The sequence below is a fragment of the Fukomys damarensis genome, unplaced genomic scaffold (assembly GCF_012274545.1).
Source record: "Fukomys damarensis isolate Sample0158 unplaced genomic scaffold, DMR_v1.0_HiC HiC_scaffold_12, whole genome shotgun sequence".
In the NCBI taxonomy this organism is placed as follows: Eukaryota; Metazoa; Chordata; class Mammalia; order Rodentia; family Bathyergidae; genus Fukomys; species Fukomys damarensis.
Genome location: NW_022900924.1, coordinates 52,640,466 through 52,656,678, shown reverse-complemented (window position 1 = coordinate 52,656,678; position 16,213 = coordinate 52,640,466). Strand labels below are relative to the sequence as shown.

The 16,213-nt window shown below is 37.0% G+C and overlaps 1 protein-coding gene across 6 annotated transcripts in view; it reads left to right on the top strand.

Annotated features, from left to right (window-relative positions):
* Vps8 (VPS8 subunit of CORVET complex) overlaps window positions 1–16,213 on the top strand; it is a 201,850-nt gene that overhangs the window by 78,604 nt on the left and 107,033 nt on the right. For all 6 annotated transcript variants that reach the window (XM_010624234.3, XM_010624232.3, XM_010624233.3 and 3 more), the window contains 3 exons: window positions 3,735–3,957; window positions 6,948–7,037; window positions 9,906–9,957. In XM_010624234.3, coding sequence (XP_010622536.1) covers window positions 3,735–3,957; window positions 6,948–7,037; window positions 9,906–9,957 — 365 coding nt within the window. The remainder of the gene's footprint in view (window positions 1–3,734; window positions 3,958–6,947; window positions 7,038–9,905; window positions 9,958–16,213) is intronic.

Here is a 16,213-nt window from a genome sequence, read left to right as displayed (position 1 = left end):
TTTCATCTATATTTTCACCAAATTAAAATGTTATTTCTCTTTTTTGTTTGTTTCAATCAACTTCTTTCCTTTAATTTTTCCTGACCTTTTAGAATGTTTTCTTTTGGATGTACCTGAAACAAATGGAATATTTGTTACTGGAGAACTGAGAAAGAAATACCAGCAGCTACTATCTATTCTTGACCTCCTGGGAGAGGGATCTCAAGGGTCCTTTGTCCAGCTTGTCTGGTCCTCTTCATAGTTTTTCCCTCTTTTTCCATGGTCCACAGTAAAAATAAAAGTAAAGATAAAGTGTAGACTTCTTGTCTCTCACTAGACTAGATTGTACTATATTTGGAAAAGTCCCAGAATGTGTGTTCTTTCTTTATCTCCGAGTCTTTTTCCCCACTTTTACTTTTTGGGGCTGGCTTTCCAGCCATCCCCCTTTTAAATTTTTCATTTTGAGTCAGGGTCTTACTAAGTCAGTAAGTTGCCCATGCTGTGCTCAAACCTCCTGCCTCAGCCTCTCAGACTGTTAGGATTACAGTTGTACACCATAGCACCCAATTTATTTTACTTTTATAAGTAAGAAGGCTAGCCCAAATTGACTTTGAATTTATTAATCCTCGCTTATATTTACTGGGAATTAACTTACTTGATTCTGGCTGTGTATTTAGTATAGATTAGCAAGTATTCTGACTGATGATGTCCCACCTCCCTATAAACAGTCTCTAAATTTGTAATTATCTCATAATCAAAGCTATTCTTCACCTCTAAAAATTATAAAATTGAAAATATACAAAGTGAATATAAACATTTTTCTTTATTTGAAGTTTAAATGATAAACCCAGTAAACTCCAGAATTATATTTACTGTATTAGTCAAGGGAAATTTGTAGAAAGATCTTCAGTGGCTTTCTATTACTCATGATGGCTTTTCTGTTGTATTGGCTAGAAGTTAAACTTGAAATGGTAACCAGTAGGGTTGAAGTCAGCCCTTCTACAAAACAAAGTCAGCACCCAGGAGAATAATGCCTAAATATAGAAAGAAATGTGAGAGCTAAAAGCTATTTTTGTGTGTACTTTTCTCTCTCCCTCCTCTTCTGCTACCCTAATAAATATTCTCTGGGAATGATGAGACCATGTCTTAGGATTTTGTTTCATTTTTATTTTAAGGTAGAAATGCAAGTTGGAGTTCCTGAGTCTTATTTTTCTTATTTCTTTATTATAACCTCTAATTGGTTAAGAAAGAAATGTATATTCTTCTCATTAATCTTATCAACATTGCACGATGCTTTTTGTTCCAGGAGTTCCTTTTCTGTCAACTTTTGTGCTTTACTGAATTTTTAGCTTTCTTTAATTCTGTTTCCCAAATATATAATTATCTTTCTTAGCATGTTGTTCTTAACAGTACATTACACAGTACAAGGGCAAGCCAATATGACATTTTCTGTGAATTCGTTAGAGTTATTTTGTTAGTCTGACTTTTTCTTATAGTAAAGCTTCATTAATCTCAGGCTTTTTTTGCTTGGGTAGTAATTGGTAATCACAAAAAATGTGATGAACTATTGACTAAGATGAAACTAACATGAAAAATACTGTGATAAATATGAAGCCAAGGGGAAAATGATGAAAAAACTACACTTGAGAAAAAATAGATATGGATTTTACCCCAGGGTATTGCAAACACTGTTTATTGAAAAAAGGCATATGATTCTGGTGTAGTCATAGCCAGACTGTTTCCCATTTGTCCCAGCATTTCAGATGAGGCAAAACCCCATCCCACTCCTTCCAAGAGCTTCCTTGATCTTGTGGAACTTGTCATGTGGGTAAACCATCTGCCATTTCCACAGTAGACTCGATATACATAAAGTATATATTTAGATAAAGTAAATCAGTGATCCTAACTGGTAAATAGAATTAGCATAGTTTTTGTATTTAAAAATTGAATGAATGAATAAGTGAATGATAGAAAGCAATACAATTTACAAATGAATACAATGTCAATTTGGCCTTTATCAAGAATTAAAAACGTTGTTATTTTATTTGTACTTATTAAATTGTCAGAAAAAACTCAAAATTTTCCAAAATGGGAAAGACTCTATTTATATATATTCATTGTGACATCACTCAAAATACTGGAAATAAGTGACATGTCCAATACCACAGGAATAGTTAAGCAAATCCTAATATCTCATCATATTGAAGCATTATGCGTTAGACAAAATGGTAATTTTAAAGAATAGCTGCAGAGAGAGGGAAACTTTTATATACACTCTTGTTGGGAATATAAATTAGTACAGCCCAAATGAAAACAGTAGAAGTACTCAGAATTTAGAAATAGCACTGCCATATGATCCATCAGTTCTATTTTTGAGTATATGTCCAAAGGCAAGGAAATCTATGTTGAAAAGATAATGCATTTCCACATTTACTACAGCACTAATTATTATAGCCAAAACAGAGAAACAACTGAGGTATCTATCAACAGATGAATGGATAAAGAAAACGTGATACACACCACACACACTTACACATATCACACACAGAGGAATTCTAGTTAGCCATAAAAAGAGTAAAATTCTGTCAATTTGTAGCAACATGGATGAGCCTGGAATATTACATGAAGTGAAATATCAGTCATAGACAAATACAGTATGTTCTCACTTGTATGTGGAAACTAAAAACAACTGATCTCATAGAGGTAGAGAGTGAAACACTGGTTTCCAGGGGCTTGGAAAGGCTGGGAGGAGAAGGGGATGGAGCGAGGTTGGTTTCAGTGTACACGTGTGTAACTAGATTGGAGAAATAACTTCTGATGTTCTGCAGCTCAGTAAAGCAGCCACGTTTGACAAATAATTGTATACTGTATTTCAAAATAGCTAATAGTTGTGAAACACAACTGAAATAATTATGTGTGTGAAGTGATCGATATGCTAATTACCCTGGCCTGGTTGTTATGCACCGTATCCCTGTACCAAACTGTCATAATGCACCACATAAATAAAATGAAAAATACATCTTTTCATTGCTTAATGTACTCCATAAATAAAATGAAAAGTATATTTTTAAATTACAGACTTCCAAAAAACTAGAGTATCGGCTTAGACTAATGCTTATCGTATAATGCTGCATGAAAACAGAATTCAGGGTATTTATGCTGAGTATAATTCAAGTCACTTATAGACTGTTTATGGAAGAAATAGAAAATAATGCATTTAGAATAATTATTTAAAAATTTGTATCTGCAATAAAATTATTTCTAATTATATATTTTTTAGATTATAATGTTTTCTCCTGCTTCTATCAATAGTCATTGCCCAAGACCTTGGGGAAGCAAAGGGTTCGTTAGAGTTAGATGAAAACGCTTACTGGCCTGCAGGTCACTGGGAGTACAGCATTTCGTTACTAAGGAGGACAGGTTAAATAATAAATAATCCTTTTTTTCTCTTGCTTCATCCTGTTCGCCCTCTCACTTGCTCCCATGCATGGTACTGTTGGTAAGAAGCAAAGTGCTATAGTAGACTGAGCACGGTATTTAGGCCAGAGGCTGGGTTCACTTCTCTCTGTTAAGTTCACTATCTGCCTTTCAGCAAGCAATCTGACTTCTCCCACTTCTCTTATTTATAAAAGAAGTATTGGGTAGATTGAGATGCCGTAAATATATATATATGAAAAATGAGACATACTTAGCCGACTATATTTAGTGTGTATTTGGAATGCCCTTAAAATTATTTTTTTCTCTTTCTGGTATAGGGATCTTTTATTTAGCCAAATGTATGCTAAGTTAAGTGAGAATTCGGTGGCCAAAGGAGTGGTTTTGGAGTGTCTTGAACCATATATTTTAAGTGATAAATTGGTGGGGATCACACCCCAAGTAATGAAAGACTTGATTGTTCATTTCCAAGATAAAAAGTTGATGGAAAATGTGGAAGCCCTCATTGTACACATGGATATCACCAGCCTCGATATTCAGCAGGTGAGTTTATAGATGGCCTGCTAGTGTGCAAAATAAACATTCCTTTATTGATTATATTTACCTGTGTGATCAGGCCTGGCTCTGCCTCTTGAATACTCTAGTTATTTGCCATGCACTTTTGGTAAGATGTCTTGGGAACTCGTATTTATCAGTGTATTTCTTAGTGCTGTACATAAGTGAATAGATAATAAATGCCTGTGAGCCAGGGGTCGTATCTTCTCTCTCTTTGCTGTTCTCCCGAGCTCCATTTATGTTTATTAATTGCTTAATAAATGCTTCTTGACTGATCCTTTATCAGTTTTCATCTTGCAAGTGATTTTCAGCAGTGATTACTTCCACATGAATAATAGAATATTTTTGCTTTCAGAGGATGATGACATTTTTAAAAGAGCTAGTATATAAGGCCAGAATTGAGTTTTGGAATGCAGAGATCAGGGGAGAGGCAAATGACAGAACAGTGCTTCTTAGTATGAGCAGCCAGCCCATTATTTGATAATAAATCTCCAGTATATCTGAGGTTCCCACAATAAATTTTCAGTTCCTTATTGAGGGTTGATATCTACTCTAAAATATTTCAGTATTTATTTAATTAATTGCACATCAGTCCTAAGCATGAGCACGTTCATCCTGCAGAAGTGCTCAGCCTTTTTGAGTTAAAATTCAGTATAGGTGACTTACAAAAATTTAGACCAAAAGTGAAGCATGTAGAATCACATAAAAATGGAAGGCTTGAAAAAGTGGTTACTGTTCTCTTTCTGGAAGTCTTGGTGAATGCCTGCAAATTTACAAAGTAAAGCCAGATCTTTTTTTTTTTTTTTCCTTTGTATGCCTGTTATATGGGGAATTTGGCATAGTCTTTGCAGTCTCACAATAGCCCAGTACTTTGAAAGCATGTTATCAAGCTAGCTTTATGTACTTGTCATATAGAGGAGACGTTTTTGTTTCTAACATTTCTCAGCTTTTCCCCAACACGATGTAAATGTGCTTGTTAATTTCCCCTCAGTCTCTCATCTGTCTTTATGTAGCCTTCCCTTTTTCCTCTCGGGTGGCTGCCCCACCTCACTCCTCTTAGTCATAGCCAGATTTCTGGAAAACATTCCCCTGGTTGCTATTTCCTATTTTTTCACACCCTGATAACTTTTTAGCCTCACTTGCACTAGAGTCAGCAACAGACTCTCTTCACTTAGTCAAATACTCTTTTCAGTCCTTCTTTCCATAGTGTTTGTTCATTACTTCAAGAAGTAAATTTTGACTGTCACACTGAGGATGTTGCAGCTATCTCAGAGGGGAACCAGGCTTGCCCTTTCATAAACTTTAAATTTTAGCAGAAAAATTTGACAGTAAACAAACCAGAAAATATCTCCTCAAAAAAGTATTATGTTAAAAATCAAACAGCGATGTGATAGAGAAAGAAAGAGAAGCTACCTTAGCTTGGCTAGGTGTAGAAAGCCTTTCCAAGGAGGTCACATTGAGTCTTGGTGTCTGAATGACAAGAAGGAATCAGCAATGCAGAGATCTTGGAAGAGAGGGTTGTTAGATGAAACAGCTACAGCAACAAAAGGCAGGGAGGGGTCCATGGAGTATTGGTGTAAGAAAAGAAAGGCAAGCGGGGATCTGGAGCTTGATGAGAGAGAAGTAGACCTTGCAGTACAACATCTACATTTTTCTACTTTATTCTAAGTACTGTGAAAAATCATTAGAATTTAATCAGAATCACTCTGTGCCAGAGATACTAAGAGTAAGATGGAGAGAGTTGGCCTGATTGTGGATATTTTGGAGGTAAAATAGATTTTCTGGTGAATTGGATATGAGGATGTGAGAATGAGAAAATTTAAAGGTGATCCGTAGTGTTTTTTGGCTTGAGAACAGGTAGATAGTGATTCCTTTAAGAAGATTGAAAGACTGAGGCAGTTATTAGCCTGAGAGACAAAATCAGGAGTCTTGCTTTGCCATTTTACATGAAGACAGCTGCTTTATATCCACGCAAACATACCATGGAAGTGGTTGGATAGGTCAGAGGAACGGCTGGGGCCGAAGCTATGGAGTGTTAGTCATTAGTTAAGGAGACTCCTATTCATGCACTGGCTGAGAGTGGAGCAAGAAGAGCTTCCAGCACACGCCTTCCCCTAGGAAAAGTTCTCACGAGACACCTCACTTCCATATTTCTACTTACTGCTGTGGCTACTCCCTACTCTTCTCCTGTGCCAACCTCTGCTCTTCTACTCCAGCCCTCTTGTCATTCGATGGTGTCATGCGGCTCTCACAGGAACAGAATATATGAGTATTTCATTCTGCATGACAGAGCTATCCCTTTGCTTAGGTATTTTGTCAAATTGAATTCTCTCCATCCTCCTTCCACTGTAGGTCCTTCATGTTTCCTGTCTTCTATGGACAGACTCCCTCAGTTCTACTGCTCTCACATGTATGCATACTTTAGGCATAGTTTAAATGTTGTTCTCTTGGGAATGACTCTGAATACGGTAGACCGGGTCAGTAGTTTTCTTTATAATGTTTATCACATTTGTAAATGGTGCATTATTTGTGTATTCTGTTATCTTCCCCAAATCTTAACTCATATTGTTGTGTGCCCCTCCTTCCTGTTGGTGGCTGTCCATGGTGATTGTAAGTTCTGTAAGTGTGTGAGCTAGGAATAGATTTGTCCATTGCTTTATCCCTGGTGCCTAAGACATCGTATGACTGTAGGTGTTCTGTAAATAATTTGTACAACTGTGAATATTGTAAAGAAAAAGAGAAGAGACAAAATTTGACATTGGAGTGTGTTTAAAAGTAGCTATTACACTATTAAAAGTAATATTGAATCTATGATAACTCTTCCCTAGGTACCTTGTATTTCAATTTCAGTTATAAGAGAAGGAGAAAAAAAAATTAGGAAAGAAAATTCAGTACCTTCTCCATTCTTGAAGCTGTAAGAATAATAATTGGTGGAACTTACTGAATTATATGGTCCAAGTAATTTTTCCTTTTTACAGATAGTTCTCATGTGTTGGGAAAATCGACTATATGATGCTATGATTTATGTCTACAATAGAGGCATGAATGAATTCATTAGTCCAATGGAGGTAAGGATACTTCCTAATTTAAGATACACCTTTAATATTGTCTATTAATTTGCCCCTTATTTTCCATTTGCTTTGAATAGTTTGTTTTCATCCAGTCATTTCAAATTTTCTTGTTGATTATTAGATTTAGACCCATTTTTACATTTTAAAATTTTTATTAGTACATATTTGTAGTATATAATGATGCATTCATCATGAGAAGTTGGTTTCTTTTAAGAAGTTGTGGATGGGGTGAAGGAAGGGCAGAGACAAGGGGAAAAAATGAAAACCAAGACCTGTCATGTAAAAGTACAAGATCCCAATGATGAATGTAACTGTACTGTATACCTAAAATGTACCAATAAACTCAATGAGGGGGGAAAAAAAAAGTTGTAGATGTATATAACACATTAATTCTTTTTACCTTCCCGTTTTCTCTCCTTCCTCCATTTCCTAGTCTTCTTCCTGTTAAAGACTTAACAGTGATTTTAGCTTGGGACTTATAAGTAGTATTTTATTTTTATTTTTGGTGCTGGGGATTAAGCTCAGGGTTTTACACATGCTAAGCATGTGCTGTTCCACTGAGCTACACCCTAGCCTCCGTAGCTTTTAATTTCATTATTTTCTGCTATTGCTTTCTTATCTGCCTAAGTGGGTATTTAAATCCCAGAGAACAATAGATTAAAATTTAAAATAATACTTGCTTTTTAGACTTTGTTTTCTTCTCCTAAGAATTTTTTATACCATAGTAACTCTTCCAAAAGATGTGACATTTATTCTATATAATTATTGTATATAATAAATGTGCTGGCTAATGCTATTTTGCATGTATATTCTTCTGAGAGAGAGTCCTGAAAATTACAGGTCATTACTTGTTAATTGCTAATGTGTTACTTTTCCAAATTGGGAATTTTATAGCATTTATGATAACTTTTTATTTTCCTTACATATAGAATCCAAAAAGCATTTAAGCTTTTATTTTATCCATTTGTTTGCCTTAAATTGAGGACTGAAGTGTAGATAATGGAGCTGTAAATACACGCAGTGCCCAGCCCACTGCTTTATTATAGTGATTAATGACTCAAGAGAGCCAGGCGTCCCCTAAAGGCATCCGGTCAACTCTTGTGCAAATTTAATGCCATTCAGAACAGTCTTCAGTATTATTAAGTCAGCAGTCACTCTGTCAAGTTTCATTCTTCTTTGAGCACATTAGGGATGGTGAGTATCTCTTAACTCATCACCCTTCAATTTTGGTTGCACCTCTCTCTTCTTGGTAGGTGTCTGAAATTAGCACCACATCTTTTCTCCCTGGTTTTGACCTGGCTTTATCTATATGAAGAGTATTATTTCCCTTAACACCCTCAGCTGCCTCCTCAGTGAAGTTCAGTTCTTCCCTACATGCGAAAATGTTCTTTACACCACGATACTAGACCACAATTAGGAAAAATTAATTCAGTTTTGAGTTTTCCTCATAATAACCCTTCAAAGCAGATTTTAATTTGATGCATTCTATATTAACAAACATGACTGCTGGATTTTATATTGCTTTTGATTTGTGTGTGTGTGGTTATTTTTATTCTTCACAGTCTGGTTTAAATTTATACCTGTATGTCTCACATGGAACACTGGGCTATTGAGATTGCCTTATTTTGTGATCAGAGTAATTTTCAAGTTTAATGGCTTTCAGCAAGAGCTTGGTATTTGTTATTAAACAGTCATTTGGAGATTTTAGCAGTGGGAGGTTAGGTGTATCCTGTGGCTCCTCTTTTCTGATTCTCTATTTTTAAGGAAATCACTTTTCAGTGTTAAAGTTTAGATGTTTTAGTACTTAAAGAGGTCTGTATTATGAGGCAGTATCCTGTCTTTTGAGGTTTTCTAGATTTTCCAGAATAACAGAGTGTTGTCACATTTGAGATGACTACAGTAGCCTCTGAAATCTTTCCTTAGTTTAGTTTTGGCTGTTTCTGAGGTGAATGTATCTTGTGTTGAAAGGAAAAGCTTACCCTGCCATTTTAGTCCCAATAGTGTGGGAAAATAAACATTTGGGGGTGGGGAGGGACTGCAGTATACAGGCAAGGTTTGTCTTTTTTTGTGTGAGAACACTGTGTAATAAGTATCTCTGCTGAGCAGCCCAAGTGATATTTATATTAACAATTTAGCAAACAAGAGGGAGAGGGCAGAGTTAGGGCTTTGGTGAGAAAGTTTAGAAAGTTCTTCAGGGACTATTTTATTTTATTTGAGATGATAATTCTCATTATGTTGTCCGTACTGCCCCCAAACTCCTGGTCTCAAGTAGTCTTTCTGCCTCAGCCTTTAAAGTAGCTGGGACTACAGGTATATACCTAGCTCTTTTGGGCTTTTGATAATAATAGCTGAATTTGTACTTTCTAATGCTAAGGGTCAGTCTTCTCCCAAACAAGAAACTCCTAGGTGGGGTGGGGATAATGCTCATGGCAGGCGTATTTTTGGGGAGTCTTTGCTTAACTTTAGATAATGTTTCTTTCTGTGGCTGCTAATTATTAGATATTTTCAGTTTAAAGTAACTGCATAACCACTTTAGTGAGATGTTATTCCCTTCACTTGCTTACTCTTTAAAGAATAAGGCTCTTTCAAGAAACTAAGATACCTTATATCAAATTATAATCTCAACATAAACATTAGTGTAACTGGTTTTTATTAAATGATTTCTTAATAGTGAAGAATCTGACATTTTTTTCCTTTGTGATCCTGCTCAACAGTTCATGCACACAGTAAGTTTTTATATGTAATGTCAACAATAAGCATGACTAATTCCATCTCAGAAAGGTGATTAATAACAAGGTTCTTGATTGTCTTTAAAAATTATCTTTTGAAATAATGGTGATTGTTTTTCTATTAATTTTAATGCAGAAACTTTTCAAAGTCATTGCTCCTCCTCTGAATGCAGGAAAAACACTAACAGGTATTAATTTTCTAAGTCTTAATTTGTTCTTTTTTGTATTATTTAAATGCTATAAAAGTCATGAATTATATGTTTGCAGTGTGAATTTTTAAGGTAATCATATCTTATCATGTAACCATCACCATAATCAAACCATAGAAAGAGCTGTATAGTTCCTGATGCTAAGAAATTTCCTCTTACCCCTTTGTACTTCTAATTTCTTTTGTGATAAAGGTTGTTTAGAAATGTTAGTTTATTTTAAAATTTCCTACATTTCTTTCTATTTTGAATTAGAAATGATTTCTTATTTCATGCTACTTTAGTCAGAGAACATGCTTTTTATGTTTTTTATCTTTTAATTTATTGAGATTCATCTTATGATATAATGCATATATGGTCTCTCTTGGAGAGTGTTTCACATTCACTTGAGAATGGAATGTTCTGTCCTTTAGTGGAATGTTCTGTAAATGGTTGGGGGATCTAGTTGGCATGTAGTTTTGTTAAGGTCTTCTATTTTCTGTTCATCTTCTGCTAATTGCCTTAGCTATTATTGAAAATAGGATATTGAAGGGCTGGGGATTTGGCTCTGTGGTTCCACTGCCTGCCTCACAAACACAAGGTCCCGAGTTCGATCCCCAGGAACAAAAAACAAAAAAGGGATATTGAAGACTTCAAATTATTGTTGAGTTTTCTTGTACTTCATTTCTGTCAGTTCCTGCTTAATTTTTGTAGCAAGTATTTATTAATATTTAACACTTAAGCGAACAACAAATAATTTCATCCAGCATTCTTTAACTTCTTAAAACAATATTTCTTATAAAAATTCTTATGCTCATTATGAATAAATTGGTGGCATTATAAAAATATTTTAATTCATCCAGTTGCTTCATATTTGAACTGAAACAAAAATATTAATTACATTTTTATAACACTCTCCAAACATTCATGAATACATTCTCCTACTTTAAGCTTTACATAGAAGGTTTTGATTTTGTGGGAAACACATTGTGCATGAAATTTTCTGATTACATATTTGAAGTCTGAATATTAAAAAGCATTTACACTTTGAAAAGTCAGGAATGCAGAACCCAAAAGACATTCTTGTTTTGTTTTTGCTTTTTTGGTTTTTTGAGACAGGGTCTCACTATGTAGTGGAGACTGACCTGGAACTCACTATGTAGCCCAGGCTGGTCTCGAACTCACAGCGATCCTCCTGCCTCAGCCTCCTGAGTGCTGGGATTACAGGCGTGCACCACCATGCCCGGCCAAAAGACATTCTTTATAACTATCATAGGATGGATCCAAGGCAGGTTTCCCACAGAGGAGATGGGGACCCATGGAGTAGGCTCACTGACTTGTCATAGAGAAGCATTTCAGGACGTGTGGCTGTGAGGCATCCGCAGGTTTATTAGGCAGAGTTAGAAAGTAAGGGAGCATAGGAAAGGGACTGTAGCTTGAGCAGCAGGAGGAGGGCGCCCTCTGGTGAGGAGGTTTTCACTGGCTGACTCACAGAAGAACAAGGGCCACCACCTTTGTGTATTTGTTAGAGTGGGCCGGGGTCTGGTTGATCATCATCTCAGTTCTGGTTTCATAGCTCTGGAGAAATCCTTATAAATTAAGGGCCAATTTGATTCCTATGAGATGATTGTCCTTATTTTGGGGTGGGGAGGATCCTCAGTTCCTGTCATGAGGTAATTGTCCCCATCTGGGGAGATTCTCATCAAGTTATGGTCTGAGAGCTTTGCTTTTCCAGGAATCCAAGGTGATTGTAGTTTAGGACAATTTTTAGGCATGCTCTAGGGGTTTAGAATTGAACATAAAAGCTGGCAACTGAATATCCCTGCAAATCCTGAAAAGTAGTTACTGTTATCTTGATGTCATCAGCCTTGAGGGGGTGTGAGATAGAATAGGTAAATTTAGGGCCAGTAAGCCTTGTAATAAGATTAACATTAAATTAAGCAATTAACATGCCTATATGCAGAGCTAAGCAGGAATCTAACCCCAAGTTTTAAAGTAATAAGGAGAGAAAAAATTGAAAGCAGAGATGCCAGTCTTCATCCTACTCTTAGTTACCCATTGGGCATCTGTAGGCCCAGCCTCTGGGTCCGTGATGGCAAACCTGTGGCACAGGTGCTGCAGTGGACTGTTTCTATCACTGAAAGCTGTAAACGGTTCGCTCGCCATCACCGCTCCTTGTTGCAAATCCTGTCCTCAGCATTGGCCAATCCACCTTTGAAAGTTTTCTGGCCAGGTCGTAAAGTAGGAGATGAGATGGGGACAAGCTGCTTTTGAGTCTCTGTAATACCTATTCCCAAGCCTGGGGGAGTAAGGATATGGAGGGCAGGTATGGATAACCTTGGGTGATTTTGGTCATGCTTTAGAACTACAGTTTCCTTACCGCCTTTCTTCCTATTTTTATTTCTTCTGTCCTACCTCAACAAAAGGCTACTATGCTTCCATTAGGAATATACCATGGACAAAATTTTATGTTTCTGTGCCACAAATATAGATATTACTCAGAATTATTTTATACAACTGGTATTTTTAATTCTCTTTTTTGTTGTTGTTCACAAATGTGATCTTTATTTCAGGCAGGAAGAGACATCTGTACTTCCTCCATTTCAGACTCATCTGTCTGCTTTCACAGGTCTTCTGCCTTATGTTTCATCCATAACTTTGCAAAGTAGCCTTTTCCTAGTTACAGATTCTTAAGTAATTTTTATTTGGAAGTTATTCTCTTTAAAATTTTCTAGGGGCATCTGCCAGTTTAGGCACATTTAGTCTGTAACTCTTTGCAGCAATTCCTCTGGTTGTTTGATTAAGAAAAATAACAAAATCAGTTTCTGGCAAGCTAATTTTGCCTTACCCTTCTTTTCCTGTTTGGGTAGAGACTCAAAGAGAGCCATAGGTTATAGAATTGGGCCATTTCTGGTCTTCCATGGGTTTGTGCATGGCTCTACACATGTGCAAGTCCTTCTAGAATTCCAGGAATAGTAATGCCTTAAACTTATGAATTCCAGGAATACTATGTGTCAGAGCTTTTCAGAAGCCCCTGCAGACCTTCAGTTTATCCTTGTAACTTTTTGGAGAGCCTTTTACTATTTCCAGTTGCTAACAGCATCTTAAGCAGCTGTACATTAAACAGTAGTACTGTTTGTTCTTACAAATGACCTGGATACAGTGCTGTTCCACTGGAATGGCTCCTGAGTCAAGACAAGGAGATTCTGGGTTCTGTTATTTTTATTCACTCAGTATTTTGTCCTTTGATTTATCAGGTAATTTTCCTAAGAATGGCACTTTTAAGTGAGCCACTAGCTGACTCTGGTAAACATTTCTCCAAGTATGGGGTAGTTTGGAGCTCCAAACCCAATCTTCCTCCATAGGTGGATGCCAGGTTGCTGGTTTTCTTAGCTCTTGATGTTGAGAGGTCGATGGGGTTTGTTATTGTTGATTTGTTTTGTTTTGAGGCAGGGATTCTCTATGTAGTTCAGGCTGGCCTCAAACTCACAGCAATCCTCCTGTCTCAGCCTCCTATGTGCTGGAATTAGAGATGTGCACCACCATGCCGAGCTGAGGCTGTTGGTTTTAAAAGCAACCATGGAGCTGTGGACAAGGCATGGTAGGAAAAACACTGCAAAGCCTGCTGTTCTGACTGAGATTCAGGCATTTTCCTGGAATAAACACACTCCTCGAATTATGGCAAATCTTTAGTTTTTCAAGAGTTTTGAAAAGTTGATTTTGATAGTTTTTGCCAATGCTTTCACTGCTTTCATGGAGGAACAGATTTTTGGATGACTTTGTTTTACCATTTTAGGGTCTGCCTTGCTAGTTTTGGGTTTGGATTGGTTTAGTTTGGTTTGGTTTGGTTTGGTTTGTGGTGCTAGGGTTCAGACTTGCATGTGCTAGACAAGCACTCTCCCAGATAGCTACATCCCCAACCCCTTATTTTTGGTTCATTTGGGATTTTCCCCCTCTCTTTTCTCCATGTTATATGATTTCTGTTACCCTACCTTCAGATTCACATGTGCTTTTCCCCATTCATATTCACTCAGCTGTTAAATCCACCCAGTAAATTTTTATTTTCAGCAGTTACAGTCTTTAGCCAGTAATTTTTTTTTTATTGATTCTGTTCTTTGCTGGGACTCTTCATTTATCTGTTAAAGGTTTCATGTATTGAAACATGTCTTACTTCCTTGAGAATACTTGTAATAGTTTTTTTTTTTTAATCTTTATCTCTTCTAACATTCTGTCCATCCTAGGATTGGACTTGATCCTCTTTCCTCTTGGGAAGATACATTGTTTCATTTTTAGGCGTTCTTCATATGCTGGGAAGTTTTCTCACCCGCTAGCGTGGGTACTTGCTTTTGTGATAATGGTAGTTAAACTAGAGTGACAGTATGTATTTATTGGCTAAAGACTTAATTGGAAAGCGAGAGAGAAGATAGGGGAACAACTCCAGCTTGATGTAGGGATTCAGACTGACTCATGAACAACAAGAGGCCAGTTTTATGGAGTCCTGCTCTGGGCTGGGGTCTAGCCAGTTATTATATCATCCTGGTTCCCCAACACTGGAGGAATCCTCACAGCCTGGGATGATTCCATTCCCGTGAAATGACTGTCTTTGTGGCAACTTCAGTCATGTGAGGCTCTGCATTTACTATGAATACCTCGTTAGGACAATAGCTGGAGACTTTTAGGTGTCTGTCCTTCAAAGGGTGAAGGGTCCAGATCTAAGAGTTGTAAAAGCTGATGGTCAGATGTCCCTGTGATCTTGTTACTCTTATCTTGGTGTCCTTTATCTCAAAGGGAGATGAGATAAGCTAGGTAAATTTAGGATTAATAAACTTTGTTCTGCCAACTTTAGACAGATACTCCCTAAATGACTTACATGCCTAGGTGCAGAGCTGAGGAGAGTTTTGACTCAGAGTTTCACAAAATGAATGTCTGGCTATTTTCTTAATTACTTATTGGATATCCATTTTAGCAACAACTAGTTTAAAGTCCTTTATTGCCTGAGAAGAAAACACAATTCATGTTTTTAATAAGTAAAAGGTTAAGGACTCAGAAGTTTGTCCTTTGTCCCCGAGGGCCTCTGACTATGTCAAGTTTGGATTGTATTCTGGTATTACGTATTACCTTGTGGAAATTTGGGATTCTATTATTTTTTTCCAGTGGGTATTTTTTTCCTTTGTCAGGTAATCTTGACTAGACTTAAGTTGCAAGCTATTTCCCAAGTGGCAACTCCAGTCTCTTCTCAGTTTATCTGTCTTTAGCTGGTTTGCTTTGATTCTGATCCACTTGTGTGGTCCAGGGATTGATCAATGATTGGGCCAGTAGTTTGTGGCTCTTTCCTCTGGCTCCTTTATTCAAAAGAGTCCCTCTGTTTTGTAAGTGTTCAAGCTTCTCAGCTTCTGTTTTCTTGTTCCTTTCACCAGAAACTTGCTGCTGCTTTTTCCTTGTGAGTCCCTCAGTCTCACCATGCTTATCACACAAGCTGTTCTAGTCTCAGCTTCAGAGCCACAGTGATGGTAGTTTACGTGGATGACGCCCTGTTGTCCCCATTGCTCATCACAGGTTCTGATCTTTTGTCTTTGGCTGAGCTGCTTGGAGCCTTTTACTTGCATGCTTGTTTAGGGGTCAGTCAGAGGTATAGGCAGACCATTTGAGGATTCCCCCCTGCCTCCTTCCCTTTTGGGATTCCTTCATTCTTTCCTTGAGGCCAGAAAAACTAGGGGTTTTTCCACTTGCCATCTAGTGTTTGCAGTCCAGAGTATTTTTACCCAGGGAAAAGCCACAGAGGGGGAAAGTATGACTGCCTCTCTTTCCCCACGTAGTTGTGAATTCCTCCCTAGATTTTATGCTTCTTTTCACTCTTTAGTAACTTAAGATACTTTTGTGTGATGCCCAGCTTTTGCTCCTTCTTTTTCTGTAAGAGTAAAGGCAGGGAGAATCATTTTGTATGGTCTCAATCTCTCATACCCAATAGCAGCCCTGAATCCATTCTTTCTGAAACAGACTTGAAAATTGGTTTTTACTTACGTATTTACCACAAATGAAAGTGGAATGTAGTATTGAATGAAAATTCAAATGTAGTTGTTGAACTTGAATAACAGAAAATTGTCTAAAAGAAGCTATAGTACTAGGAAGCAAAGAGTTATAGAAATTGAAGCATTATATCATTTGAGTTCACCATACATTTGCTATCAATTACTCAAGTGCCAGATGCTATACTGGGTGCTGGGAATATAGAGATAACACAGACTCCCTGCTCTTAAGA